The 27563-nt window shown below is 43.3% G+C and overlaps 2 protein-coding genes and 1 long non-coding RNA gene across 3 annotated transcripts in view; 2 read left to right on the top strand and 1 right to left on the bottom strand.

Moving 5' to 3' along the window:
- Positions 1–12495, top strand: part of RRAGD (Ras related GTP binding D) — a 39364-nt gene extending 26869 nt beyond the window's left edge. The window contains exons 6-7 of the mRNA XM_055432773.2: positions 4744–4892; positions 9272–12495. Coding sequence (XP_055288748.1) covers positions 4744–4892; positions 9272–9423 — 301 coding nt within the window. The 3' untranslated portion in view covers positions 9424–12495. The remainder of the gene's footprint in view (positions 1–4743; positions 4893–9271) is intronic.
- Positions 1–27103, bottom strand: LOC148776330 (uncharacterized). Its single transcript, XR_016038434.1, has 3 exons — positions 27012–27103; positions 26804–26908; positions 1–136 (listed from the first exon to the last, which is right to left on the bottom strand). It is a non-coding gene; the product is annotated as an uncharacterized LOC148776330 (long non-coding RNA).
- The window catches only part of UBE2J1 (ubiquitin conjugating enzyme E2 J1), a 29731-nt gene continuing 28498 nt past the window's right edge, over positions 26331–27563 (top strand). Inside the window, exon 1 of the mRNA XM_055432774.2 lies at positions 26331–26470. Coding sequence (XP_055288749.2) covers positions 26440–26470 — 31 coding nt within the window. The 5' untranslated portion in view covers positions 26331–26439. The remainder of the gene's footprint in view (positions 26471–27563) is intronic.

Consider the following 27563-nt stretch of genomic DNA (forward strand, 5'->3'; position numbering starts at 1 on the left):
AGGAAATGGCAACCCACTTCAGTGTTCTTGCTTGGAGAATCCCAGGGACGGGGAGCGTGGTGGGCTTCCATCTATGGGGTCACACAGAGTCGGACACGACTGAAGTGACTTAGCAGCAGCAGCAGCATATCTGTAACTAAAAAAAAAAAAATTAAAATATATGGTGGGGAGGAGGAGTGGGACTTCCTGATGGTCCAGCAGTTAAGACTCTGGGCTTTCACTGCACAGGGCATCAGTTCGATTCCTTGTCGAGAAACTAAGATCCCGCATGCCAAAAGGAAAGTAACAAAAAAGGAGAGTATGTATAGGTTTGGGCTCTCTGGGTGGCACTACAGGTAAAGAACCCACCTGCCAGGGCAGTTAGACATAAGAGACACAGGTTCGATCCTTGGGTCGGGAAGATTCTCTGGAGGAAGGCATGGCAACCCACTCCAGTTTTCTTGCCTGGAGACTCCCTTGGACAGAGGAGTCTGATGGGCTACAGTCCATAGGGTTGCAAAGAGTTGGACATGAATGACGCAACTTAGCATGCATGTGTGTAGGTTATATGCAGATACATAAGGAACTTGAGCATCTTTGGATTTTGGTATCTGCTGAGGGGTATCTCCTCACAGCTGCCCCTCATGACCTTGAAAGTGGAGTAGCTCCTCTCAGCCCTCCTGCGCCCAGGCAGGCGCCGCCACTTGGACGTGGGGTTGCACCTCTCAGCTGCCGCCCCTGTCCTTGAGTGTGGGGTAGCTCCTCTCGGCCGCCACCCAGAAACCCAAATAAGACGGTAGGTATTGCGAGAGGGCATCAAAGGGCAGACACATTGAAATCATAATCACAGAAAACTAGTCGATCTGATCACACGGACCACAGCCTTGTCTAACTCAATGAAACTAAGCCATGCCGTGTGGGGCCACCCAAGACAGGCGGGTCATGGTGGAGAGATCTGACAGAATGTGGTCCACTGGAGAAGGAAATGGCAAACCACTTCGGTATACTTGCCTTGAGAACCCCGTGAACAGTATCAAAAGTCAAAATAATAGGATACTGAATGAGGAATTCCCCAAGTCGGTAGGTGTCCAGTATGCTACTGGAGATCAGTGGAGAAATAACTCCAGAAAGAATGAAGGGATGGAGCCAAAGCAAAAACAATACCCAGTTGTGGATGTGACTGGTGATTGAAGCAAGGTCCGATGTTGTAAAGAGCAATATTGCATAGGAACCTGGAATGTTAGGTCCATGAATCAAGGCAAATTGGAAGTCGTCAAACAGGAGTGAACGTAGACATTCTAGGAATCAGTGAACTAAAATGGACTGGAATGGGTGAATTTCACTCAGATGACCATTATTATATCTACTACTATGGGCAGGAATCCCTTAGAAGAAATGGAGTAGCCATCATGGTCAACATAAGAGTCCAAACTGCAGTACTTGGATGCAATCTTAAAAACGACAGAATGATCTCTGTTCATTTCCAAGGCAAACCATTCAATATTACAGTAATCCAAGCCTATGCCCCAACCAGTAATGCTAAAGAAGCTGAAGTTGAACGGTTCTATGAAGACCTACAAGACCTTTTAGAACTAACACCCAAAAAAGATGTCTTTTTCATTATAGGGGACTGGAATGCAAAAGTAGGAAGTCAAGAAACACCTGGAGTAACAGGCAAATTTGGCCTTGGAGCACGGAATGAAGCAGGGCAAAGGCTAATAGAGTTTTGCCAAGAGAACGCACTGGTCATAGCAAACACCCTCTTCCAACAACACAAGAGAAGACTCTACACATGGACATCACCAGATGGTCAACACCGAAATCAGATTGATTATATTCTTTGCAGCCAAAGATGGAGAAGCTCTATACAGTTAGCAAAAACAAGACCGGGAGCTGACTGTGGCTCAGATCATGAACTCCTTATTGCCAAATTCAGACTTAAATTGAAGAAAGTAGGGAAAACCACTAGACCATTCAGATATGACCTAAATCTAATCCCTTATGATTATACAGTGGAAGTGAGAAATAGATTTAAGGGACTAGATCTGATAGATAGAGTGCCTGATGAACTCTGGACGGAGGTTCGTGACATTGTACAGGAGACAGGGACCAAGACCATCCCCATGGAAAAGAAATACAAAAAAGCAAAACGGCTGTCTGAGGAGGCCTTACAAATAGCTGTGAAAAGAAAAGAAGCAAAAAGCAAAGGAGAAAAGGAAAGATATAAGCATCTGAATGCAGAGTTCCAAAGAATAGCAAGGAGAGATAAGAAAGCCTTCCTCAGCGATCAATGCAAAGAAATAGAGGAAAACAACAGAATAGGAAAGACAAGAGATCTCTTCAAGAAAGTCAGAGATTCCAAGGGAACATTTCATGCAAAGAGGGGCTCGATAAAGGACAGAAATGGTATGGACCTAACAGAAGCAGAAGATATTAAGAAGAGGTGGCAAGAATACACAGAAGAACTGTACAAAAAAGATCTTCACGACCAAGATAATCACGAAGGTGTGATCACTGACCTAGAGCCAGACATCTTGGAATGTGAAGTCAAGTGGGCCTTAGAAAGCATCACTACGAACAAAGCTAGTGGAGGTGATGGAATTCCTGTTGAGCTATTTCAAATCCTGAAAGATGATGCTGTGAAAGTGTTGCACTCAATATGCCAGCAAATTTGGAAAACTCAGCAGTGGCCACAGGACTGAAAAAGGTCAGTCTTCATTCCAATCCCAAAGAAAGGCAATGCCAAAGAATGCTCAAACTACCGCACAGTTGCACTCGTCTCACACGCTAGTAAAGTCATGCTCAAAATTCTCCAAGCCAGGCTTCAGCAATACGTGAACCGTGAACTTCCAGATGTTCAAGCAGGTTTTAGAAAAGGCAGAGGAACCAGAGATCAAATTGCCAACATCCGCTGGACCATGGAGAAAGCAAGAGAGTTCCAGAAAAACATCTATTTCTGCTTCTTTGACTATGCCAAAGCCTTTGACTGTGTGGCTCACAATAAATTGTGGAACATTCTGAAAGAGATGGGAATCCCAGACCACCTGACCTGCCTCTTGAGAAACCTGTATGCAGGTCAGGAAGCAACAGTTAGAACTGGACATGGAACAACAGACTGGTTCCAAATAGGAAAAGGAGTACATCCAGGCTGTATATTGTCACCCTGCTTATTTAACCTATATGCAGAGTACATCATGAGGAATGCTGGGCTGGAAGAAGCACAAGCTGGAATCAAGATTGCTGGGAGAAATATCAATAACCTCAGATATGCAGATGACACCACCCTTATGGCAGAAAGTGAAGAGGAACTAAAAAGCCTCTTGATGTAAGTGAAAGAGGAGAGTGAAAAAGTTGGCTTGAAGCTCAACATTCAGAAAACAAAGATCATGGCATCTGGTCCCATCACTTCATGGGAAATAGATGGGGAAACAGTGGAATCAGTGTCAGACTTTATTTTTTCGGGGGGCTCCAAAATCACTGCAGATGCTGATTGCAGCCATGAAATTAAAAGACACTTACTCCTTGAAAGGAAAGTTATGACCAGCCTAGATAGCATATTAAAAAGCAGAGACATTACTTTGCCAACAAGGGTCTGTCTAGTCAAGGCTATGGTTTTTCCAGTGGTCATGTATGGATGTGAGAGTTGGACTGTGAAGAAAGCTGATCGCCGAAGAATTGATGCTTTTGAACTGTGGTGTTGGAGAAGACTCCTGAGAGTCCCTTGGACTACAAGGAGATCCAACCAGTCCATTCTAAAGGAGATCAATCCTGGGTGCATTGGAAGGACTGATGCTAAAGCTGAAACTCCAATATTTTGGCCACCTCCTGCGACGAGTTGACTCACTGGAAAAGACTCCGATGCTGGGAGGGATTGGGGGCAGGAGGAGACGGGGACGACAGAGAACGAGATGGCTGGATGGCATCACCGACTCGATGGACATGAGTTTGAGTGAACTCTGGGAGTTGGTGATGGACAGGGAGGCCTGGCATGCTGTGATTCATGGGGTCGCAAAGAGTCAGACATGACTGAGCAACTGAACTGAACTGAGGGGAGTCTTAGAGCCAACGCCAGGCCCTAAGCCTGCTCCATAGGGATGACTGTACATACACATTTGTTTTTGCTGAACCATTTGGGAGTAAGTTACAGATCATAGTCCTTTGACCATAGCTGTTAATATTTGAGCATCTGTCTCTTAATAACAAGGACGTTTTCTTACAGGACCACAGTTTAATATCAAATTAAGCCTATTTAACATGGCTTCATGACTCTATTATCTAATATAGAGTCCTTTGTTAAACTCTATCCGTGGTCCCAGTTCTCTCTTTTATCACAGTTTTTTCCCCCAGATGAGGGCTCTGTCCCAGCTCTTGGCTGCCTCTTCAGGCTGCTTTATTTTGGAAAAGTTCTTCACCCCTTCTTGGTCTTTCATCAGGCTGTGCTTTGGACAGCCTGGTTATTCTGTCACGAAAAGCAGGAAGCCCTCATGGGCCATGGAGAGGAGAAGAACTAACCTCCATCTGTCACTTGTGTCCTTCAGGTGCATGGAGAGTTCAGCCACTTGATGTGTCAGTAGGAAATTGACCATCATACACTGTGTACATTCTTGTGATTGGGTGTTTCTGAGATATTTAGCTGAAAGGCACTGTAAGTGTAAACTCCCTATCATTATGATTATCGTTCTTTGTGATAATCCGGTCTTGTTGCTGGGTTACAAATTGTAGTTCTTAATGGTCAAATATGTTTTTGTTTCTGTTCCCATTTAGCCTCAAAGAAGATGGAGCAGGAACCCCCTATGACAAGGAATCAACAGCCATTATAAAGCTGAATAATACAACAGTTCTTTATTTAAAAGAGGTGACAAAGTTCCTGGCTCTTGTGTGCTTTGTTAGAGAAGAAAGCTTTGAAAGAAAAGGTAATTTTTTGTGTGTGTGTGATTTAAATGAAGCATTTCCATTCAGATGAATTCTGCCTTTCCTGCTTGTTGAATGTGGGTGGACAGCAGCCGTTCCTCTCGAGGCTTCCAGACTTCAGTCACAGGCTCCCCTGGCTACTGCCCCCATCAGTGGGGTTTTGGGATCCATGAACCAGCCTGCTCTCTAGTGATGCCCCTGCCGTGACGTGATAGTGGAACCAGACCCCCCCGCCTCAGGGAGGGGCCTTAGGTTTTCTGGGAGCAAAGCCAGCAGGGGTGTTATTGCCTGGCTGTAGAGTCCCTTACCCCAGGGAGGGCCCACAGCCTACAGGGAGGGCCAAGGCCTCCCTCTTGGTCCACACCTCTAGAAGGTTTTAGAGACTCTGTGACCACTTGTCCTCCCTGTGTAAAGGATGGAACTCATACAATCTTAAAGCTAGACTTTTTTTAACTTCTGTTCAGCCCTTGTCCATTCTTTAGTCCTAAAACACAGGGGTGGCATCATGATTTCAAAAAAGGGAAGATACGAGTATACTTAATAAAGTCACTGAATATTTTTTAGGACCAAATTGAGTTTTATTTTGAAATAAAAGCTGTTAACCTCTTAAAGATACTCATATTCCCTGCCCCCCATCTAAACTGGGAAATATCAGTGTACTGATGTAGTTAAGGATTTTTGCTAGTAATTAGATGATTTACCCTAAATGGAAAAGGAAATGGCAACCCACTCTGGTATTCTTGCCTGGAGAATCCCATGGACAGAGGAGCCTGGCAGGCTGCAGTCCATGGGGTTGCAAGAGTTGGACATGACTTGGTGACTAAACCATTACCCTAAATTCCCAACAGAATAGCAATAGTAACATTTTCTGAAATAAATAATTTTTTCTTGTAAGCAATACATGTTCATTATTTTAAAATGTTTTGAAAACTTAAAGTATACAGAGCAAAATAAAATCACTGAATTTCACCATCTTAGAGCTGAGCCCCGTGTTAAATTTCTGGAGTTTTCTTTCTCCTTTTCTCCCTTCCTGTCACCTTTTCTTCTGTTGTCCCCTCTTTCCCTCCTTTCTTCCAACAAAACTGGTGCCATTTTGTCTTTATAGTTTTTTATCCTTTTGTTTTCACGTATTTTTACCCTGAAAATTTTCTTAATTCTTTGGAACGTAAAAGCATAATTAAGATTTTTATTACTTTTCTGTTAAAAAGTAGTAGATTCATTTAGAAAATTTAGAAATAATGAGCAAAAAGGAAATAATTATTGGTAAGTTTCTCACTCACATCACATTAAACTCGTTTGCTTTTTAGGGTGACTAAAATACTTTGGCCACCTCATGCGACGAGTTGACTCACTGGAAAAGAGTCTGATGCTAGGAGTGATTGGGGGTGGGAGGAGACAGGGACGACAGAGAATGAGATGGCTGGATGGCATCACTGACTCGATGGACATGAGTTTGAGTGAACTCCGGGAGTTGGTGCTGGACAGGGAGGCCTGGCGTGCTGTGATTCATGGGGTAGCAAAGAGTCGTACATGACTGAGCGACTGAACTGAACTGAACTGAACCATCTCCATTTGCCTGGGACAGGGAGGGGGGGTTCCTAAGAAAAGGGACCTTCAGGGCTGAAACTTGAAAAGTCCCAGGCAAATGCGATGAATCAATCACCCTAGCTTTATAAAGGGCTTGATGCTTTACATATGCAGGAAGTGGTTCACTTGGTTTTTTCTGCCTTAATCTCAGTAGTGAGTCCCGTTGGTGTTGCTGATAATCGACACTTATTGATTGATTTGTCCTCATGTTGGTTTCTGTCTGCATTTTCTTGGATCATCTTTGACTGCTTTGGAAGAAAGGGGAAGATGGAAAGCAGAAGTGGGATTCTTGGAAAGGGAGGTGGTTAAAAAATACAGCCATCTGGGCCCACCACCGAACAACTAGAATAGAGTTCCTAGGAGAAGAGCCTGGAGTTCATTCATTTTGTAAAAATTTCCAGGATGCTTTTTTTTTTTCCAGGATGCTTTTTTTTTTTCCAGGATGCTTTTAATGTGCAGCTATGACTGAAAATCACTGAACCAATAGAAGGATATGGGGCCATCCCTTAACTTTGTATGGTGCTGAAGATAGTGCTTATTCTGTTCATGTCTCTGTTCCTGTATTTTTCAACTGCCTTTTTTGAAAGAGTGAAATAAACAGCACTCTTTGTATAGTTCCTTTAAAAACCTCAGTTGTGAATTTTCACTTTTAAAACTCCAAATGCAGCAAGACTACTGTTACGTTTTAAACGTGCACAGATGAATACGTCTACATGTGTCACGAATCATCAGTAGCCTCTCTCTGAAATTTCCTAGAGTTGAGCTCTCATTGAGCCAGAGCCCTTCAGCTAAGCTTTCTGCCTAAGGCAGTTAGTTGCACACTCAGGTAGAGAGTTTTGAGGTGGCTCTCACGTATCTTACTCAGACTCTTACTAAATAAAATCATGTCTTTGGTCCATGTTTCTTTCTTTTTTTGAAGTTCATGTTTTATTTGGAAAATGGTTCCAAGAAATAAAAGTGAGGAAGTGGGGAGATACAGAAAGGAGGTAGGAAACTATTGGCAGCTTTATCCTCACTCCTTTTTAAAAATACTTTTTCAGTTCAGTCCAGTCGCTCAGTCGTCTCCGACTCTTTGCGACCCCATGAATCACAGCACGCCAGGCCTCCCTGTCCATCGCCAACTCCCGGAGTTCACTCAAACTCATGTCCATTCAGTTGGTGATGCCATCCAGCCACCTCATTCTCGTCGTCCCCTACTCTTCCTGCCCCCAATTCCTCATGCTTTTTATTATTTAAAAATTTTTTTCTTTTATTTCTTTGGCTACGCCGTGAGGCAGGCAGGATCATAACCACTGGTGCACCAGGGAGTTCCCTTATGCTCACTTCTGCTGAGGGAATCTTGGAGAAGCTATGTGTGCAAAAAACTTAGAATTGCCCCCATTGGATATGCAAGACGGCAACTGTGTCCACCAGCTCCCCCCATCATGAGGCGTACCCTCACAGGCTTTCATTCCCATAGCCCTAGTACCTGTCTGTGTGCCAAAGAAAGCCTCTAGCAGAGAAGAAATGCCCATACATGGGCTTACTTATTTCTGATTTCTTTCCCACTCTTTCTCACCGGTCTTTTCCTGAGGAAATGGTCTCTTAGTTTTGTTGCACTGTGTTCACTGTCATGGCAGAAGCAGCAGAGGGCGCCACTCAGAGGGTTTCCTGCTCCTGGAAGTTGAGATGGTGTTTCTTGCAGTGCTCTTGTGGTTAGTTACATGACTGCTTTGAAGCATTCCTTGCCTGGGCTGGCATCCCAATCCCATTTTTTGTATTTGTTTATTTTTGTGTGTGGGGGGGCTGGGGCTCTGGAAGCATCACCTGAATGGATGGACATATTCTGAGGGCTAGTTATTTTAATAAGTTTAAAGGTAGTAACCTTTAAACTTCCTGATCCCTGGGTCAGGAAGACCCCTGGAGAAGGGGAATGGCAACCCACTCCAGTATTCTTGCCTGGAGAATCCCATGGACAGAGGAGCCTAGCAGGCTACAGTCCATGGGTCGCAAAGAGTTAGACACAACTGAGCGACTATCACTTTCACTTTCAAAGGAAGTAAAGGGAACCCACTGCCTTATCCTAACTGGTATATACATAATACTGCTCTCAATACTTTTACATATTAGTGTTGATGATCTGAAATGTGCTCAGGACTTGGATTATATTTTATTCTATTTTTGTATCAATTTCTGAAAATGGAAGAAAATTCTCCCTGACTATTCGCCGTTTAAAATTTACTTAATATTGAAACACTGAGAGTGTCATTGATTGTTGAATTTCTTAGCTCAGAGTTGGCCTGAGGTGATGATAACCCCTCTGAAATCAGGGACTTTGTTTTCCCTAGGGCTTATGACAGTAGCTTAAATATTTCCTGAATATCTTTTCAGTAAATGTTGATTGATGGGTATTGTGACCTGGAGATGTAAGCTAACCTCCAAGTCAAAGTCTGCCTCCATTCAGAGTCAATTTAATAATGCCTTTTGGGGAAAAGATACTAATAAATATTTCACTGAAGGTATATCTTAATTGTTCTTAAAATTTTTAATTCTGAAAGATTTTTTAAAAGGGCAGTTCAGTTGGTTCTTCAAAACTTTGGGGTTATAGACACTTTTGAAAATGTGGTATATACTCTGGAACCTTTCTTTTGTAAAAATATATATTCACAAGACTTTGCCTGCAATTCCTGAAGCTCAGCTGCAAACCTTCTAGGGAAGTCTATGGACCTTATGTTTTCTCCTCTGCCGCCCCCTACTGGCTGACTTGAAAAAGCTTCTAGGTGGCACTTTGAAATATTTCTGTTTTCTTCTCCAGGGCTGATTGACTATAATTTTCATTGCTTCCGGAAGGCCATCCATGAAGTTTTTGAGGTGAGAATGAAAGTTGTGAAATCGCGAAAGGTTCAGAATCGACTGCAGAAGAAAAAAGGAGCCACCCCCAACGGGACACCTAGGGTGCTGCTGTAGGTGAGGATTTCAGGAACATCTTTTGAAATCAGACGTTTCAATGAAGCTGCTGCTATGTGTTGCACTAAAGGAAGAGGAGGAAGGAGATTGGGACACAGGACATAACGTTTGTTGTAAAAAACTCAAGGAAGAGGAAGAAGGAGATTGGGACATATGACATACGTTTGTTGTAAAGAAAAAAAAAACCCTGCCACCCTTCCTTTTAATCTTCTCTTTTTTAAATAAAGTAAGCACTTTGAAGCAAAAACTTGTATATTAACAATGAAGTGAAATCTACTGTAACTTCATTACACAAATGTAAACTTTTATGGTCTGTAGTCAGAAAAAATCCTGTGTGCATACTGCCAGGAACTGTATATATTTTGCACTTTTTCATATTTTCTTTTTCTCATGGAACTAAACTTTGATAAAACAACTTTTCTAAGCTTTGTTCTGTCCTTGGTGTCTAGGACATGCATACTGAGTCCGTATCTATGGGGCAAACGGAAATTAATCAAAAAGTGATGCATTAGCAATGACTTTTTTAAGCATGGGAATCTTTGCTACAAATTGTTGAGAAAAATCATTTTTCCATGGAGGAACAGCTTGGGGCGGCAAGCTCCAGGAGCAATAAGACCTGTCCCCTGTTTATAACAGATATAAATAGAAGTTTTATAGAATAATATTAGCACCAAACTTATCTAAACATTTCTATAGCTGTGAGAGTGCTTCCCTACCTGACAGTTTTTATAAAACTCTTTACCTCAACAGACATCTCTAAAATCATTTTATACAGAGAGGTTATTTCTTTCTGCTGTATTATTGTTGTCCTTTGGGACCATATTTCCAAAATGGTGCCGATCACTGGAGAGAAATTGGAATGTCGCTGAATTGCAAGGTTTCTGAAGGCTTTTCTGTACCTTCCATCCAGGCTAAAGTAATATCAGAAGCTACATGGTTTCCCAAATGGAGGTGACTGGCAATTGCAGATTTAAAAATATATCCTATACAATTTTTCGCCTCTGTGGAATGGGCCTCTTGCTATGCAAGAATCCAAATGTTTATTTAGGACCAGTTTCTTTTTTTTTTTTTACATTGCTCCACAACCACAGGCAATATTTCAGTTCTCTGCCACAGAACTGACTCCTGGTGGGCACGTTTGTCACCTCTGAGTCTCCTTAGCTGTGACAGTGTGCCTCATGGACTCTGCTTGTCCCCACCTTATAACTGAACTAGGGCTCAGCTTGCCAGCAGCATGCTCTGCATGGCTAAAAAAGCTGTCCTGAAAACTGCTAAAGGGCAGTGGGCGAGGATGACCAGAGGAGGCATTATAGTTAGCTGTGTGTCTGTTTCGATGAAATTCTTCCTCTTATATTTACTTTAGACCAACAGCAAGTGAAGAGATTGTAAATCTACCCCCATCCCAAACCATTCCAAGTAGATAATTCTAGGTCTATCCCAAGGCTCACTGCCCTAAAGCATGTTGGCAGGTATTAGAAAATATTCATATGTATATATTTTTAGCAGAGCCTCATTTGGATAGCAATGTTGATTGTAGCAAAAATGGATAGTTCCTAAAGCAGCTTTTCCTTGAGACTATCCGTGGCTTCTTTCTATCCTTTCCTCGTCCCTTCTTCCCAAGTCCTATTCCTTTGAGGCTGGAAACTGCAATTTAAGGTGGTAGCTGATTTAAGGTTTGAGCCCTCCCAAGGATCTGTGCATTTTGGAAGGAAATATGTAAAAATCATGAAGGTGCCCTAACTCCCTTCGTCATGATTCCTGCTCAGAAGCACTGTGTAGGATCCCAGGGCTCCAGGGAAGTCTTTTTCCTAATTTCCAAACCTATAACCTGTTGGACCTTTGCCAATATGGTACCTGGAGGCTATTCTTACAAATCTAATTCTTTAATATTTTTTACACAGTGTTTCTTTCTGAATACACAAATACAGAATCACTTTTCTAAAACAACTTTATCCTCAAGATAGAGACATTTGCCTAACTGGTAAATCACACGTTACTTAGGTAAATATATTATTGTAACTAGGTGGAGCTTCCATTTTTAAGCTGGGTATATGATGGGTTTTATTAAAATGTGCCTTAAATGCCTACTACTTCAAGAGCAAATGATTCTTTGGGGGAAAGGCAAAGTTAATGCTATGGCATCAGACCCAAGTTCATGGTAGTAAGTGCACTCTGATTAATGACACTGATATATAGACTACTGCCTCAAAGCCGTCAGCATGGCGATGACCTCTTAGTTAAAGAAAATGTAGGAGTTACGTCTAAGCATTCAGTTTCTGAAGTCTGTGCTATTGAAATCACAAAATCTCTTCAATTCCTTTTTCACTTGTTTTTGATATGGGACTTAGCTTTCTTGTGTGTGATCACTTTCATGTCTCAAATCCACCACTATAAATACATATAAGTATACAAAATAATATGTAAATATGAAGTTCAAATACATGGCTACGGTGACTGCTCTGGAATATTTCTGCTCATTTTCAAAGGTTGAGAACTTGACCTAGAGGTTTTCAGGGCAATTAGAACTTATATGTGGGGGTGAGACTCTGAATTATCATCTTTGTTTAGTTTCAGTAATATAGATTAGTGGATATGGCCAGAGTGGCATATTTCTTTTTTTTTTTTCCAGAGTGGCGTATTTCTGATGGAATACACATTAAAAACTGGTTGACATTCACAGACAGTACTATTTTGTGAATATATTTTGGACCCTTAAATATAAAATGAATAAAAACACAGCAATATTGTTATGTACGGGTTATATGCGAACTCTGTTTGAAATATATTCAAGAAAAACAGCTGAATTGTCTTGATTATTAAAGTATGGTATGCATTCAATTCATGCAGACTGGATGTAATTTGTAATCAAGTATAATATTCATTGGGCTTCCCTGGTGGCTCAGTGGTAAAGAATCTGCCTGCCAACACAGGAGACTCGGGTTTGATCCTTGGGTCGGGAAGATCCCCTGGAGAAGGAAGTGGCAACCCACTCCAGTCTTCTTTCCTGGGAAATCTCATGGACAGAGGAGCCTGGCTGGCTACAGTCCATAGCATTACAAAAGAGTCAGACATGACTTAGTGACTAAACAACAACAATAACACTCAGTATTATGTTTTATTTGAGCAGTATGTTATTTATAACCATTGTTAAACCATTGCTTTAAAGAATATTAGCTGCCAGTTTAAAAGCATGTGTCATGTGCTCATGATTTGTAAGGATCTCATTTTATTTCAGGTATATTCATAACTAATCTTTCTGGGATCAGAATGGTCTCTTTGCTGAAAAGGAAGCATGGTCTTTCACGTTTGTGAGGTTGTACATACTGTGCATGCATATTACTGCTTCATCAGACCTGCTGGTTTCTTTAGATAAATGTGTTTGTCCTAATTAACCAGCTATCGTATTAGGGAAATGATAAATTTCTCTAAGTTGGATTTACAATTTTTTTTTTTAACTCATCTCCCATGGGGCTGCCCAGGTGGCTCAGATGGTAAAGTGTCCGCCTGCAATGTGGGAGACTTAGGTATAGTTTCGATCCCTGGGTTGGGAAGATAACCTGGAGAAGGAAATGGCAACGCATTCCAGTACTCTTGCCTGAAAAGTTCCATGGACGGAGGAGCCTGGTAGTCTCCAGTCCATGGGGTCGCAAAGAGCCGGACATGACTGAGTGACTTCACTTTCATCTCTCCATACTTTTGATGGGGACGTGCTTGTTTTGGCTATAGAACTTACTTCAGTAAACTTAAGATTTTGATTCTTGCTGCTCTGGCCCTAATCACCAGCCATCTAAAAATTCTTTTCCTAACAGTCCACCTTTTGATTCTTGATAAGATTCCACTGTATAATGACTTTACAGGTCCACTCAGTTCAGTTCAGTTCAGTCGCTCAGTCGTGTCCGACTCTTTGCGACCCCATGGACTGTAGCCTAAAAGGCTCTTCTGTCCATGGGATTTTCCAGGCAAGAATACTGGAGTGGGTTGCCATTTCCTTCTCCAGATCTTCCTGACCCAGGGATTGAACCCAGGTCTCCCGCATTATAGGCTTTACCACTTTACTGTCTGAGCCACCAGGGAAGTCTCAAGTATTGTTGTCCTATTTTACAGTTGAGGCAACTGGGGCTAAAGAGATGAAATGACTTGGTTAAGATACTACTAGTAAGGCACGAGGCCTGGAGTCTGACCTAGGAATCCACTCTGTCAACTACTGCTCTAAGTACCTCACCAAATGTCCCTTAAAATGCCCTCATTTTGGGAATTCCCTGATGGTCTAGTGGTTATGACTGTGCTTCCAGTGCTGTGGGCAGAGGTTCCATCCCTTGTCGGGGAGTTAAGGGCTTCCCTTGTAGCTCAGTCGGTAAAGAATCTGCCTGCAGTGCAGGAGACCCGGGTTCGATCCCTGGGTTGGGAAGATCCCCTGGAGAAGGAAATGGCAACCCACTCCAGTATCCTTTCCCGGAAAATCTCATGGACCAAGGAGCCCGGTGGGCTGCAGTCCATGGGGTCGCAGCCGGGCATGACTAAGCGACTAACACTTATATGCCAAGAGGCCAAAAAAAAAAAAAGAAAAAATTCCCTCTCATGAATAGAAAGAGAGGGACTTGAAGTTCAGGGTCTCTGCTGCATGGGCTTATGAAAACTGACATACTGAGGCATTTATATACACAAGAATCAATAAATACAGTCTTCTAGTGTGCTTCAATTGAAGGAGCAGCTCAACAAAGATGCTCTTTTTCTTCCTAATCCATTACATAATTCTAATGCCAAAAATAATATTAACAGCCTTTAAATATCAGAAAATGTAAATATTTTTTATAACCATTCGATTTTTTTTTTTTTTTGCAGTGGGGGGAGCTGTGTGCAAGGCTTGTGGGATCCCTGACCAGGGATTGAACCTGGGCCACATTAATAAAAGCACTAAGTCTAACCACTGGACCACCAGGGAATCCACAAGCCTTTTGATTTTTTAAGAAACAATAGTATATCAAACTCTAAGAAAATCAAGAGAGAATAAGCCTTTGATCTTAGTTGTATTTAATCTTTACCTTGATTTTGTAGTATATGTTCAGTTCAGTCGCTCAGTCGTGTCTGACTCTCTGCGACCCCATGAATCATAGCACGCCAGGCCTCCCTGTCCATCACCAACTCCTGGAGTTCACTCAAACTCATGTCCACAGAGTCGGTGATGCCATCCAGCCATCTCATTCTCTGTTGTCCCCTTCTCCCACCCCCAACCTTTCCCAGCATCAGAGTCTTTTCCAGTGAGTCAACTCATCCCATGAGGTGGCCCAAGTATTGCAGTTTCAGCTTTAGCATCAGTCCTTCCAATGAACACCCAGGATTGATCTTTAGAATGGACTGGTTGGATCTCCTTGCAGTACAAGTATGTTACAACAACTTAAAACACTGATGTGGATGAAAATTCTAAAAGATACATTTCAACCCTAATCCTTCAGACCTATATTTAAAATTGCCACTAACGTAACCTTTGTTGCACCCTTCTATAAGAGGAACCTCAGATCTAACATGTCCAAAATGAACTGGCTTCTTTCTTTACTAAATCTTGTCTCCCTGTGATGATGTGACCATCCTCCTCCCTTCCCTGCCAGAAACTTGGGTCTCTTTCTTTTTTTTTTTTCCACAAAAAGCTTTATTGTTTCTATTTGGTCTGAGGCTTGGGAGATTGCTCCAGGGTTAGCTGCTGCTGCTGCTAAGTCACTTCAGTCATGTCCGACTCTGTGCGACCCCATAGACGGCAGCCCACCAGGCTCCCCTGTTCCTGGGATTCTCCAGGCAAGAACACTGGAGCGGGTTGCCATTTCCTTCTCCAATGCAGGAAAGTGAAAAGTAAAAGTGAAGTCGCTCAGTTGTGTCCAACTCTTTGCGACCCCATGGGCTGTAGCCTGACAGACGCCTCTGTCTATGGGATTCTCCAGGCAAGAAAGCTGCCAAATAACTGCAGGAAGAACTCCTAACACCAGAGGGCCTCCTCAAAGGCAGATGGACTCTGGAGGCTCCTAGTTCTGCTTGGAGGGTGAGTCTTTCTAAGAGATGCTCACCAGCCCAGCCTGGGGACCAGCCAGTCCGGAGAGGTCAGTCACGTGGTTGCCATCTTCTTGATGAGTTTCACCTGCTTATCTGGAAATGTGGGCAGAACCCAGGGCATGCAGACCCAAAAGGACTTGGGGCAGTTTCTTTTCCATGAGAATGGCAGCTTTCTAGGCTCCTGGGTTTTACCCACCCTCATCCTGGGGAGGCTTTTGCACCTCCCGGAAGAGGGTCCAGCCATTGTACCTGTTTTGCCTTTAAGAGGTACTTGGTGCCTCTTCTTGTGGAAAAATAACCCTCGCCCACCAGAGCTGCATCATCGCCATTCAAAATAGAAGCCCAGAGAGAGGGAGGTGTGGGAGGCCCGCAAAGACATGTTGACCAGGAGGCTGATGGTGGCCTCCATCTTCATATAACAACTCTGATGAATCTGGGTGCTCACAGCTAATTGGTAATAAAGAACTAAGCTCAGAAAATGGTGTTGGCAGGCCCTGGAGGCCCAGGGTAACTGAATGGCTGATTCCAAAGGCAGGGACTGGAAAAGAGGTTGGAGGCTAGTTGGAGGCTGGAGCAAAGGGCATCCCTGGGTCTGTTCTGTCCAAATATTACTGAAGAGAGATCTGAGGGACCACCGAGCACACTGCTTGAATCTCATTCTTGACTCTTGCCTCCTGCTCACCTCCAGGCAATCCACCAGTCCCTTCAGCTCAGCCTAACATAGGTCTCCTGAATCTCTCCTCTCCATCTCCCTCCACTATCCTGGTCGAGACCACCTTCTTCTCATATTTGAATCTCAGTGCCCTCCCCCAGTGTCCCTCTGCCTCAGCCATCCACCCATTCCATTCTCCACACCAGACCTGGACTGACCTTCTAACCACACTTCTGACCACATCACCGCTTGCTTATTAACACCCTTTGTAGGTTTCTACTACAAATAGCAGTCACACTCCTCAATGACATTTGCAAGACCCTGTCTGCCCAGTCCAGACCCCTTCTCCAGCCTTGGTTCCTTCTCCCTCAACAGAGCTGCTCTGGTGGCTCATTCCTTTATCAGTCATTTTCTGAGATATAATTTTCTTTCATTCAACAATTATTGATAGGATATCTATTATATGCCAGACCCGTGAACTCCCAGATGTTCAAGCAGGTTTTAGAAAAGGCAGAGGCACCAGAGATCAAATTGCCAACATCCGCTGGATCATGGAGAAAGCAAGAGAGTTCCAGCAAAACATCTATTTCTGCTTCATTGACTATGCCAAAGCCTTTGACTGTGTGGATCACAATAAACTGTGGAACATTTTGAAAGAGATGGGAATACCAGACCACCTGACCTGCCTCTTGAGAAACCTGTATGCAGGTCAGGAAGCAACAGTCAGAACTGTACATGGAACAACCGACTGGTTCCAAATAGGAAAAGGAGTGCGTCAAGGCTGTATATTGTCACCTTGCTTATTTAACTTATATGCAGAGTACATCATGAGGAACGCTGGGCTGGAAGAAGCACAAGCTGGAATCAAGATTGCTGGGAGAAATATCAATAACCTCAGATATGCAGATGACACTACCCTTATGGCAGAAAGTGAAGAGGAACTCAAAAGCCTCTTGATGAAAGTGAAAGAGGAGAGTGAAAAGGTTGGCTTGAAGCTCAACATTCAGAAAACAAAGATCATGGCATCTGGTCCCATCACTTCATGGGAAATAGATGGAAAAACAGTGGAAACCGTGTCAGACTTTATTTTTTTGGGCTCCAAAATCACTGCAGATGCTGATTGCAGCCATGAAATTAAAAGACGCTTACTCCTTGGAAGGAAAGTTATGACCAACCTTGATAATATATTAAAAAGCAGAGACATTACTTTGCCAACAAGGGTCCGTCTAGTCAAGGCTATGGTTTTTCCCGTGGTCATGTATGGATGTGAGAGTTGGACTGTGAAGAAAGCTGATAGCAGAAGAATTGATGCTTTTGAACTGTGGTGTTGGAGAAGACTCTTGAGAGTCCCTTGTACCGCAAGATCCAACCAGTCCATTCTAACGGAGATCGATCCTGGGTGTTCATTGGAAGGACTGATGCTAAAGCTGAAACTGCAATACTTTGGCCACCTCATGCGATGAGTTGACTCACTGGAAAAGACTCTGATGCTGGGAAAGGTTGGGGGCGGGAGGAGAAGGGGACAACCGAGAACGAGATGGCTGGATGGCATCACCGACTCTGTGGACATGAGTTTGAGTGAACTCCAGGAGTTGGTGATGGACAGGGAGGCCTGGCGTGCTGTGATTCATGGGGTCGCGGAGAGTCGGACACAACTGAGCGACTGAACTGAACTGTGCTTAGTAAAATAGCTCAAAGACAGACACTGACAATGCAAGGATTTTGATATCTGAAAATAATAAACCAGTTTTAGGCCCTGCAGATGTCAGTATTTGCAACCACAGTTGTATTGACTCTTACATTCTCCAGCAAAGACCAGGGAGGGCCATAACCAGCATCTGAGAAGTTGAGTTGTTTTTCTAAGAGCAGACCAACAGCAATACTTAGTATATTATTAACACAGTACATCATTAATCTGTAACTATTATGTTGGCCAAAAACTTCATTCAGGGTCCTGAACAAACTTTAGCCAACCCAGTAAATATAAGAAATAGAATGTGAAAGTAAAAATGTTTACTGAAGTAGTGCCTTCCCTTGTAATTGAGAAAAGAGGTACATTATCTTAAAACTGTGTTGTGTTACTTAAATGTTCACACTTTTCTAACATAATCCACATGCAAAGTCAATAGGATTTCCCAAATTAGATTTAATAAAGAGTTTATCTTACAGATAAACTTTAATTTTTTACTTTAATAAAATTTTCTTTTTTTATTTATTAAAGCAAAACTTTTAATAAAACGTTTATAATACAGAGCTTTTCAATCTGTTTGTACCAGGAACTGTGAGTGCTGGCCAAGGTGATGTTTATATCCTCCTAATATGTTGATATTAGTTACAGTGGAAGATGTTAGGCAACGCTGATGTAGGAAATAAGGCTAATACAGAGCTTTTTATTTATTTATTTGGCCACACTGTGTGGCTTGTGAGATCTTAGCTCCCCAACCAGGGATTGAACCTGCACCCTCAGCAGTCTATAGAATATTATGGTTTTTGGTTTCAATAAATTATTTACAGATAAAGCTGAGATGGAGTTTGGTCCTCAGTGTTCAATCTTGAAACTATTTTAAAAAGCAGAATGACCTTGTGAATTCATACCCAAAGCAATGTTTGAATGGGATGCTTAAAACTGCCATAGGACAGAACTACAGGAGTTAACCCTTTATGAAATCCATTTTTAACTTTGTTGAGAGACACAATAAATACAATTTCACATTGCAAACTATCATGCCCTCATACTTGCAAATATTACTTTTTAAAAACCTCTCATTAAGTACTACCCTGTCTACTTCCAAGGCATTCTAGTGTTTTTCTCTTTCCTTTACACAAAATAAAGATTTCACAATCCACTCTTGGATCATGGCCTGCCATTTGTAAGCACTGCTAGAAGAAACCCACTGACAAGATCAAAGATACCTGAGGATTTTCTTTCTAACCTAAACTATTTTCCTTCTCTCTTTTAAGATCTTAACAAATGTAGGGAAATTCTGAGGAAGTTCTTTTTCTTTCATTTGATCCAGGCTTTCAGCTGTGTCAAACAGAAAAATTTCACTTTTGCTGTCAGTGGAGATTTTACTGCATCTCAGGAGCCATATATTAAACAAAGGACAGGTGTTTTGTTCCCTTGCATATTCACAATCTCCACAAATAGGTATTCTTGTATTTCTAATACCTTTGTAAGAAGCTTACTACTAATGATTTCCAGTGCTTGTTCTCTGAGGTCATAACCCCAGGAATAATTAATAAATATGTCTTCACCATTTTCCCCTGATTCTGCTAGGTGGCCTTTATAAGAAATTTTATAAAAATGTATAAGAAATTTGTCTCATTGCTTGAGGTCCTTTCAAGAGATAGTGTCTTCTTGGAGTAATTTTTTCAAAAAGGACAAAGACAAAATATAAGGCAACTCTCTTCTGAAGAATTATATTTTGGGGAAACGTTTGCTTTCTATCCTGGCATATATGGTGTATATTTCCACTTAAGAACATTTGCACCTAAAGCCCACTTCAGCTTCTGGGGAAGTCAGACTGGCCCAGCTGTTTTCTTACAAGATGCGATAAGGCAAAGTATGGGATACCCATACCTTTTGGTTATTTTATGATGAAAGAATATATTGTAGGGAAGTCCAGGACCACCTTTTTTTTTTAAAGAAGTGGATGACTTGGTTATTATTCAAAATTTGCCTATAACTGTAAAGAGAATTTTAGCAGGAAGCAGGTATGGTTGGTTGTTCTAAAGGTGTTAATATTGTCTAATGTTCTGTGGCTGTAGAATTACTGTGAGTTCCATAATTCCTGTATGCCTTGAGCATCATCAATAGAATGTTTCACGCGTCTATGGACTATGATTTTTTTGGAAAGTTTGTGGATGCTATAGTGGTAAATAAAACACAATTTTATTTAAAAGTATTGAACTTTTGATAGTGGTTTTTTTAGTCCTTTTGCATTTTCCTAAAGAATAGAAACTGAAAATTCTGTGAATGTAGACAGCAGAGTTCTCAGCTAGTCTGACTGGTCTGTAGCTGACCAAGTGTTATCCTTCAGCAAGTGGCTAAAAGGAGTCCAGAGAATGACAGATTGGGACGACAGGATATGTGGACACAAGGAAAAAAGACATAGACTGAGTGGCAGAGGGACGGCGCCCAAAGAGCTGTCAGGAAAGGACTCAAGGTGTGAGGGAGGAAACACGGCTGTGCCTGGCTCGCTAGCAGCCATCATGAAGTACCCTCTCACCCATGAACACCAGTTTTATCTTAGTTGCAGGTGTTTCCTGTAGAGTCAAGTTTAGCAAATGAAAGATCTTGTGTCAGACTCATCAGTTCATCAGAACTAAGGAGTAAGAAATAAAGTATTGTCATTTTTGTTGCTATTTTTAAAAGCACCTTTAGTTTAAAAAAAAGAAAAATGCAATCATGCAAATAAAACAAAAGCACAATACTAAGCAGGTTTGCTCTTCCTCATCCCTAATATCAAGAGCTATAGTTTTGGGGGAGATATCAGATAAATTCAAAGGTACAGTAGCAAATTAGGTTTTCAAGAAAAGACATGATTTTTAAGAAAGTCACAGTAAAAATGATTTTAATGTTGCAAACAACTATTAGAAAATGTTTCTTTGCTTAATAATGGGGGAAAACTTTTTTAATATATTTGTCTCTACCGGGTCTTAGTTGCAATACACAGGATCTTTAGATGCAACATGCAGGAAATTTAGTTGCGGTATCCGAAATCTAGTTCCAGGCCCCCTGCACTGGGAATGCAGAGTGTTGGCCACTGGACCCTCAGGGAAGTCCCAGGGAAAACTTTTTGAAATGTGGTACAAGTCATCTGGTGGAAGGGACCTACTGCACTAGTATTGTAAGCACTCCCCTGGTTTCAGGTATACTCACTTGATACCGCTCCAGAATATTTTCTTCTGAGATATAATATCAGAAAAATTTCACATAGAATGAGCAGGGAAGACATATTTTGACTATAGCAGAAATTAATGAAGATAAAAGGAAGAAGCAGTTTCTCTCCTGGATCCCTCAACTGGCCACCAGATGGTAGACAAAAACAAAACTATTATGCCTGCAATGCAGTAAGGTGAGGCATGAAAAAACAAAGAACTCCTTTCTGGCTGACACTTTTGTTTAGGTAACCAGAGTGTAAACGAGTGCCCCTGATAACGACCAACATCTCCTAACATTAATACCAGCCAGCAAATTAGTACCATATTAACCACTACAAAGGGGAAATCCTGGGGGAAGAAAATTGGAAAATCTACAGCAGGTTCTTTTTTTTTAAATGAGAAATCAAAACCTCATGAACTATTCGAAGTAATTAATAAAATGTTTATAATAAAGTCCATACATGGCTTTTTGAGATTTTTTCAATTTGCATTATATACTAGGAAGACACTGACATAAAATTTGTCAGTTCAAACTGTTAATTCAACTAAGTTAAATTTTAAAGATCTAATTGGCTTGATTGAATGATTCATGAATTTGGCAGCAGCCCATGTAGCAAGCAGAGAGGAGTTCCAAGGAGCTGTACAAAATGGAAAGCCTTCATAGGCGGAATTGGGGAACGAGTGCATCGTTTCAGTTTTAGATACCTACCTATTGGTATGGCAGGGGACTATGTGGAAGGTTACCTCGTTGGTGCCAACCAGAAAATTCCAGGCTGACCAGTTAAGAATGCATTCTTGAAGGAGGTTGTAACTGCAATTAGGTTGGGTATTAAATATTGGTTTGCTGATGGGGGGCTTAACACAAGTGACTCCATTTTGGGCCTGCCATTTCTTTTTTAACTATACAAGTTATAATAGCACTGCTTGCTTCCAAAACAAGTAATTCAGTTAGCTGATGACAGATATTTTTAGTATAAAAAATTAAACAACAGAATTTCAACTTTATACCTATGCTTCCTAAACAAAGGCTAAAGGTAACTGCTGCTGCTGCTGCTGCTAAGTCACTTCAGTCGTGTCCGACTCTGTGTGACCCCATAGACGGAAGCCCACCAGGCTCCCCCGTCCCTGGGATTCTCCAGGCAAGAACACTGGAGTGGGTTGCCATTTCCTTCTCCAATGTGTGAAAGTGAAAAGTGAAAGTTTAGTCGCTCAGTCGTGTCCGACCCTTAGCGACCCCACGGACTGCAGTCTACCAGGCTCCTCCATCCATGGGATTTTCTAGGCAAGAGTACTGGAGTGGGGTGCCATTGCCTTCTCCGTTAAAGGTAACTGCACTACAGTGTTAATCATGGTCATTTCTGAACAGGAGAACTATAGGAGAGTTCTACTATATGTATTTTATTCATATTCCAATATTGAACAACAATCATGTTATTACTTTTATGACCAGGAAAAAAACATTTTGGGAATTCCCTGGTTGTCCAGTGGTTAGGACCCCTGTGCTTCCACTGCAGGGGGCTCAGGTTCCATCCCTGGTCTGGGAAATAAGATCCCGCATGCCCAGCAGCGTGGTCAAAAGAAAAAAATTCTAAGGGCAGATTCAGTTACTAATATGGAAAGTGATGGAATGAAGAAACAAAGGAAAAACACTCAAGAAATAATAGTGCAGTCAGAAATCAGAGTTCTAGTTCCTCCTCAAGGGAGATATATAAAACAATGTATCTTTGAGTCTTTCTATAGGAATTAAGGCGCCCCACTCAGGTGGAGGATGGTAACTTCAGTCAGTCAGTCGTGTCCAATTCTTCGCTACCCCATGGACTGCAGCACGCCAGGCCTCCCTGTCCATCACCAACTCCTGGAGTTTCCTCAAACTCATGTCCATTGAGTCAGTGATGCCATCCAGCCATCTCATCCTCTGTCGTCCCATTCTCCCCCTGTCCTCAATCTTTCCCAGCATCAGGGTCTTTTTCCAATGAGTCAGTTCTTTGCATCAGGTGGCCAAAGTATTGGAGTTTCAGCTTCAGCATCAGTCCTTCCAATGAATATTCAGGACTGATTTCTTTTAGGATGGACTGGCTGGATCTCCTTGCAGTCAAAGGGACTCCCAAGAGTCTTCTCCAACACCACAGTTCAAAAGCATCAATTCTTCGGTGCTCAGCTTTCTTTATAGTCCAACTCTCACATCCACACGTGACTACTGGAAAAACCATAGCTTTGACTAGACGGACCTTTGTTGGGAAAATAATGTCTCTGCTTTTTAATATGCTGTCTAAGTTGGTTATAACTTTTCTTCCAAGAAGCGTCTTTTAATTTCATGACTGCAGTCACCATCTGTAGTGATTTTGGAGCCCAAAAAAATACAGTCTCTCACTCTTTCCACTTTTTCCCCATCTATTTGCCATGAAGTGATGGAACCACATGCCATGATCTTAGTTTTCTGACTGTTGAGTTTTAAGCCAACTTTTTTTTTCTCCTCTTTCACTTTCATCAAGAGGCTCTTCAGTTCTTCTTCACTTTCTGCCATAAGGGTGGTATCATCTGCATATCTAAGGTTATTGATATTTCTCCCGGCAATCTTGATTCCAGCTTGTCCTTCATCCAGCCCAGCATTTCTTATGATCTACTCTGCATATAAGTCAAATAAGCAGAGTAACTTCAGGCTGAGCACAAGATTCCTGGTGCACCACCCTGTTACTTCACCACCAACCGATCAGAAGAAAGTCACACACCTGGGAGCCCTAAAACTCCCCAGAAAATCATCTGGGAGTTCATGTTTTTTTCAGCAGGAGCCACTCACTCTCTTAGCTTGGCCCTTGCAGTGAACTGTTCTCTGCTCCAAACTCTGACGTTTTGGTTTGTTTGGCCTCACTGTGTTGGGCACATGAACTTGCAATCGACAGCAGTTCAAGAATGCCTCTGAGGTTCTAAGGAGCATGTTCCTCTTTTCAAACGGTAGGGAAGAAAGGCTTTACATTAATATAAGACAAGAAAGACAGCCTGATTCCTTTTTATTGCAGTGAAAACAATCCCAGTTTCAGAGTCAGAAGACCTGGACTTGAATCAGGGTCCTTCCACTTTCTAGATAAGTAGCCTTGAATGTAAGTCAATGAAACTTGAAGAACCTCTGTAAATTGGATTTCAAAGTATTTAAGAAATTAATAAAAATCTGTAAAACTTCCTTTTATCAATATGATAAAAAATAACATGTCAGAAAGATATGTCAACTGGAAAAAAATACACATTCTAAACGTTGAGAATTCTGTTTTATTTGGTGGTCTTACTGAGGACTTTAGCCTAGGATGCTGCCTCTCAGGTATCTCGGAGGAGTCGTTCCAAATTGGTAAGAGAGGAGCCAGGATATACAGGAGTTCTTGCTGGGAAAAAACCAACCAAACAAAAAATGTAAAAAAATATGTAGCTGAACATCAAAAGGTTACTGTTAACAAAAATACAGTATCTCAAGTTAATGATTTTAGTGCTTTTCTACCTATGAGAAGATGCAAGAGTCTGGACTCTGAAATTATTCTGTCCACTCTCTAGGGCCAGTATCCTGTTTTACTTTATCCTGAATTCCCGTCAGGGTGTACCTTCAATGGGGAACCGCCACTGCTGATGGCAAGCAGACATCCTTTGTTTACTGAAATTGCAGGCAATATTTTTTGGGGCTACAGATAAGAACTTTTAATGTAGTTGAAAACACAAAGAATTTAAGCTTGAGTTCTCTGAGACCTCCATTGTCTTCATCTGTAAAATGGGTATAAATAACCCATGTCACTGCCAGTGAAAAGGCACAACTTTTCCCTTATGAGTTCTTGGCTGAAACCCCTTGCAACAGACAAATGAACAAAATAAAAAACAAGCTGAGTAACTCCCTGAGTCACTACCAAAGATTAATAGTATCTTCAGCTAAAGACAGAAGAAAGCTGTAGGGGGATTGAAGGAGGCCAGTAATGAAAGGGCATAGGGAAAGCACCTAAACAGGGGTAAAGGTTGTTTAGAAGATTTGTTAGCACTTCCTCCATCAACTTTCTCAGACACTGGTGGCTCAGGCCGTAAAGGCTGAGCCTTTCGTCATTCCACCTGCAATGAAGAAGTCCTGGATTTGATCCCTGGGTTGGGAAGATCAACTGGAGGAGGGTATGGCAACTCTCCGGTATTCTCTGGCAAATCCCCATGGACAGAGGAGCCTGTCGGGCTACAGTCCATGGGGTTGCAGAGAGTCCATGGGGTCGCAAGAAGACACAACTAAACGACTAAGCACAGGACAGCAAAAAAATGTGTTTTGGGTAAATTCTACTCTGTTTTCAGAGATTCTCTTGTGCCTGCTCTTTCTCAAAAATATTCAGCTCAAGATAATCCTTATGCCAAAGAGGCATATTTTGGGGTGGCATATTGTTACCTTTCAAAAAGAAAGTTTTCTATTTTTATACAACAAAATAAAATTTGCCCAACCTGATTAACCCTCTTCATTCCACATAGAATTCTCTCCTTCCTCCATCGTCCCAATCCCCCTTTTTCCTAAATCCTTGTCCCTTTTTAAGTCTTTTTCGTGACGTCAGTTTCTACGATGAAGCCTGAAATGTGTTCTTTGAGGGGATACCTTTCACATATGTATGCTTCCGAACCCAATTCAATTCTTTTTAAAAAAAATCTCCCCAAATGCTTAACTAACTGCCTTGCACCTAAGCATATTTGTCTGGGAGGGAAAAATGTTATAAAAACCCTTCTCATTCTCTCATCACTGGATTTCTTCATTCCTGCTTAACTGTTTGCACCCCAAACAGCTACAGACCTGAAAACAAAGCACTTGGCAGTAGCCGGTCCACACGGGCGCCGGGCCAGGGTGGCTCTGGGCCGGTCTCGAGGACCTGGGCCCCGATCCGCCCGCAGCGAGGACGGCCGGGGCGTTTCGGGCCGCGCCTTTCCGCGGGGAGTCCGGCAAGCGCCGGGGGGGCCCGGGCAAGGGTAAGCCCTGAGCGCCGCCCGCTCCTGCGGATCCCGGAGTGCGCCTCGCGGGACCGCCGGAGTGACCAGCGGCCGAGCCGCGCCCCCGCCACGAAGCGACTGCCACGTCAGGACAACTTCACAAAACCTGGGCGAGGGCGGGTGACGCAGGCCGGGCGGCCGCGGCGGCGTTGGGCCCGCGGCCAGACGAGGAGGCTGACCTCCAGCCCAGCCGCGGCTTCAGCGACACCCCGGCCGGCGCCGGCGCCTGCCCGGCCCTCTGGGAGGCGGGGGAGCAGCGGAGGAGGCGGCGCCGCCGCTGAGCGCGCGCCCTCCCGCCCCGCCCGCAGTGCCGGCCTGGGCGGGGCGGCCAGCGCGGAGGCGCCTCGGCCAGACCCGGTCGGCCCGAACCGAGCTGAGACGCGGGAGGCGGCGGCGCGGAGAGGCGGCGACGGCGGCGGGCCGGGCGGCTGGGGCCGGGCCAGCCACCCGCCATGGAGACCCGCTACAACCTGAAGAGTCCGGGTGAGCGGGGCTGTGGGCAGGGGGCGGGGCCGCACGGTGAGCGCGACGGGGGAGCGACCCCGGACCCCGGGGCCCCGCGCCGCGCTCCCCTCGCGTCGGCCGCCACTCGACGCTCCGCTCCCGGTTCCGCGCTCTACGCCAGCCCGCCGCCTGCCGGGCTGCTGCAGGCCGCGGAGCCGGGCGGCCCGGCAGGCACGAAACCTGGGGTCTCCCCGCCGCACCCCGGCTGCCCTTCCCTCATTTTCGCCACGTAGGACTGGGTTATCAGCTCACCCCCGAGAACAGGTGTAATGGGGATGGCCGTGAGTAATAGAGATCAACCCCTTGCCCTACCTGCGCCTTGAACACGGTCGTTAGCGCTTCTCCGTCGCCGCCACCGGACTTAGCTGTTTGACTCACTCTCATTTGAGGATTTCGTTTAAGCGTCCAGTTTGCAACCTTTGGGGCAAATAGAATTACAGACATAAAGGAAACGTTCTGGACTAAAGCAGTTAACCAAAAAGCTGAGAAAACTAGTTGAGCCATGTACTTTAGAACTAACCATGATTTTAGCCATACTGGTATGATGTATGTATGTCTCTGTTCAGGCACAGAAACTTCTCTTCCTGTATTTAATACCCCTGCTTCATTCACAGAAGCAGCCAAACAATCCTAGCTTCAAATACTTTTCTGGTGTATAATAAAGAAGCGGGCTTCCTTGATGGCTCAGCGATAAAGAATCCGCCTCCCAGTGCAGGAGACGCGGGTTGATTCTGGTCGGGAAGATCCCCTGGAGGAGGAAATGGCAACCCACTCCAGTGTTCTTGCCTGGAGAATCCCGTGGACAGAGGAGCCTGGCGGGCTACAGTCCATGGGGTCGCGAAAGAGTCACAAACGACAAAATAAAGAAGCACGAAAAGCAAGCAGCTCTCAGATTAAGATAGGCTTGAAACAGATCTTTGGATTCTATAAGTGGTGTTGGATCTGTACCTTGAGAAATTTGTTCAGAGGGAGAAACTCCACACTTCAGGTCTAAATAATTCTAATAAAGGATTTTAGTGATGGTTTGGCCAACCTTTATTGTTTTATTTTTTCCTACCGAAGAAGCAACTTC

The sequence above is a fragment of the Moschus berezovskii genome, chromosome 10 (genome assembly GCF_049115385.1).
Source record: "Moschus berezovskii isolate FMDL1 chromosome 10, NW_MosBer_1.0, whole genome shotgun sequence".
Classification (NCBI taxonomy): domain Eukaryota; kingdom Metazoa; phylum Chordata; class Mammalia; order Artiodactyla; family Moschidae; genus Moschus; species Moschus berezovskii.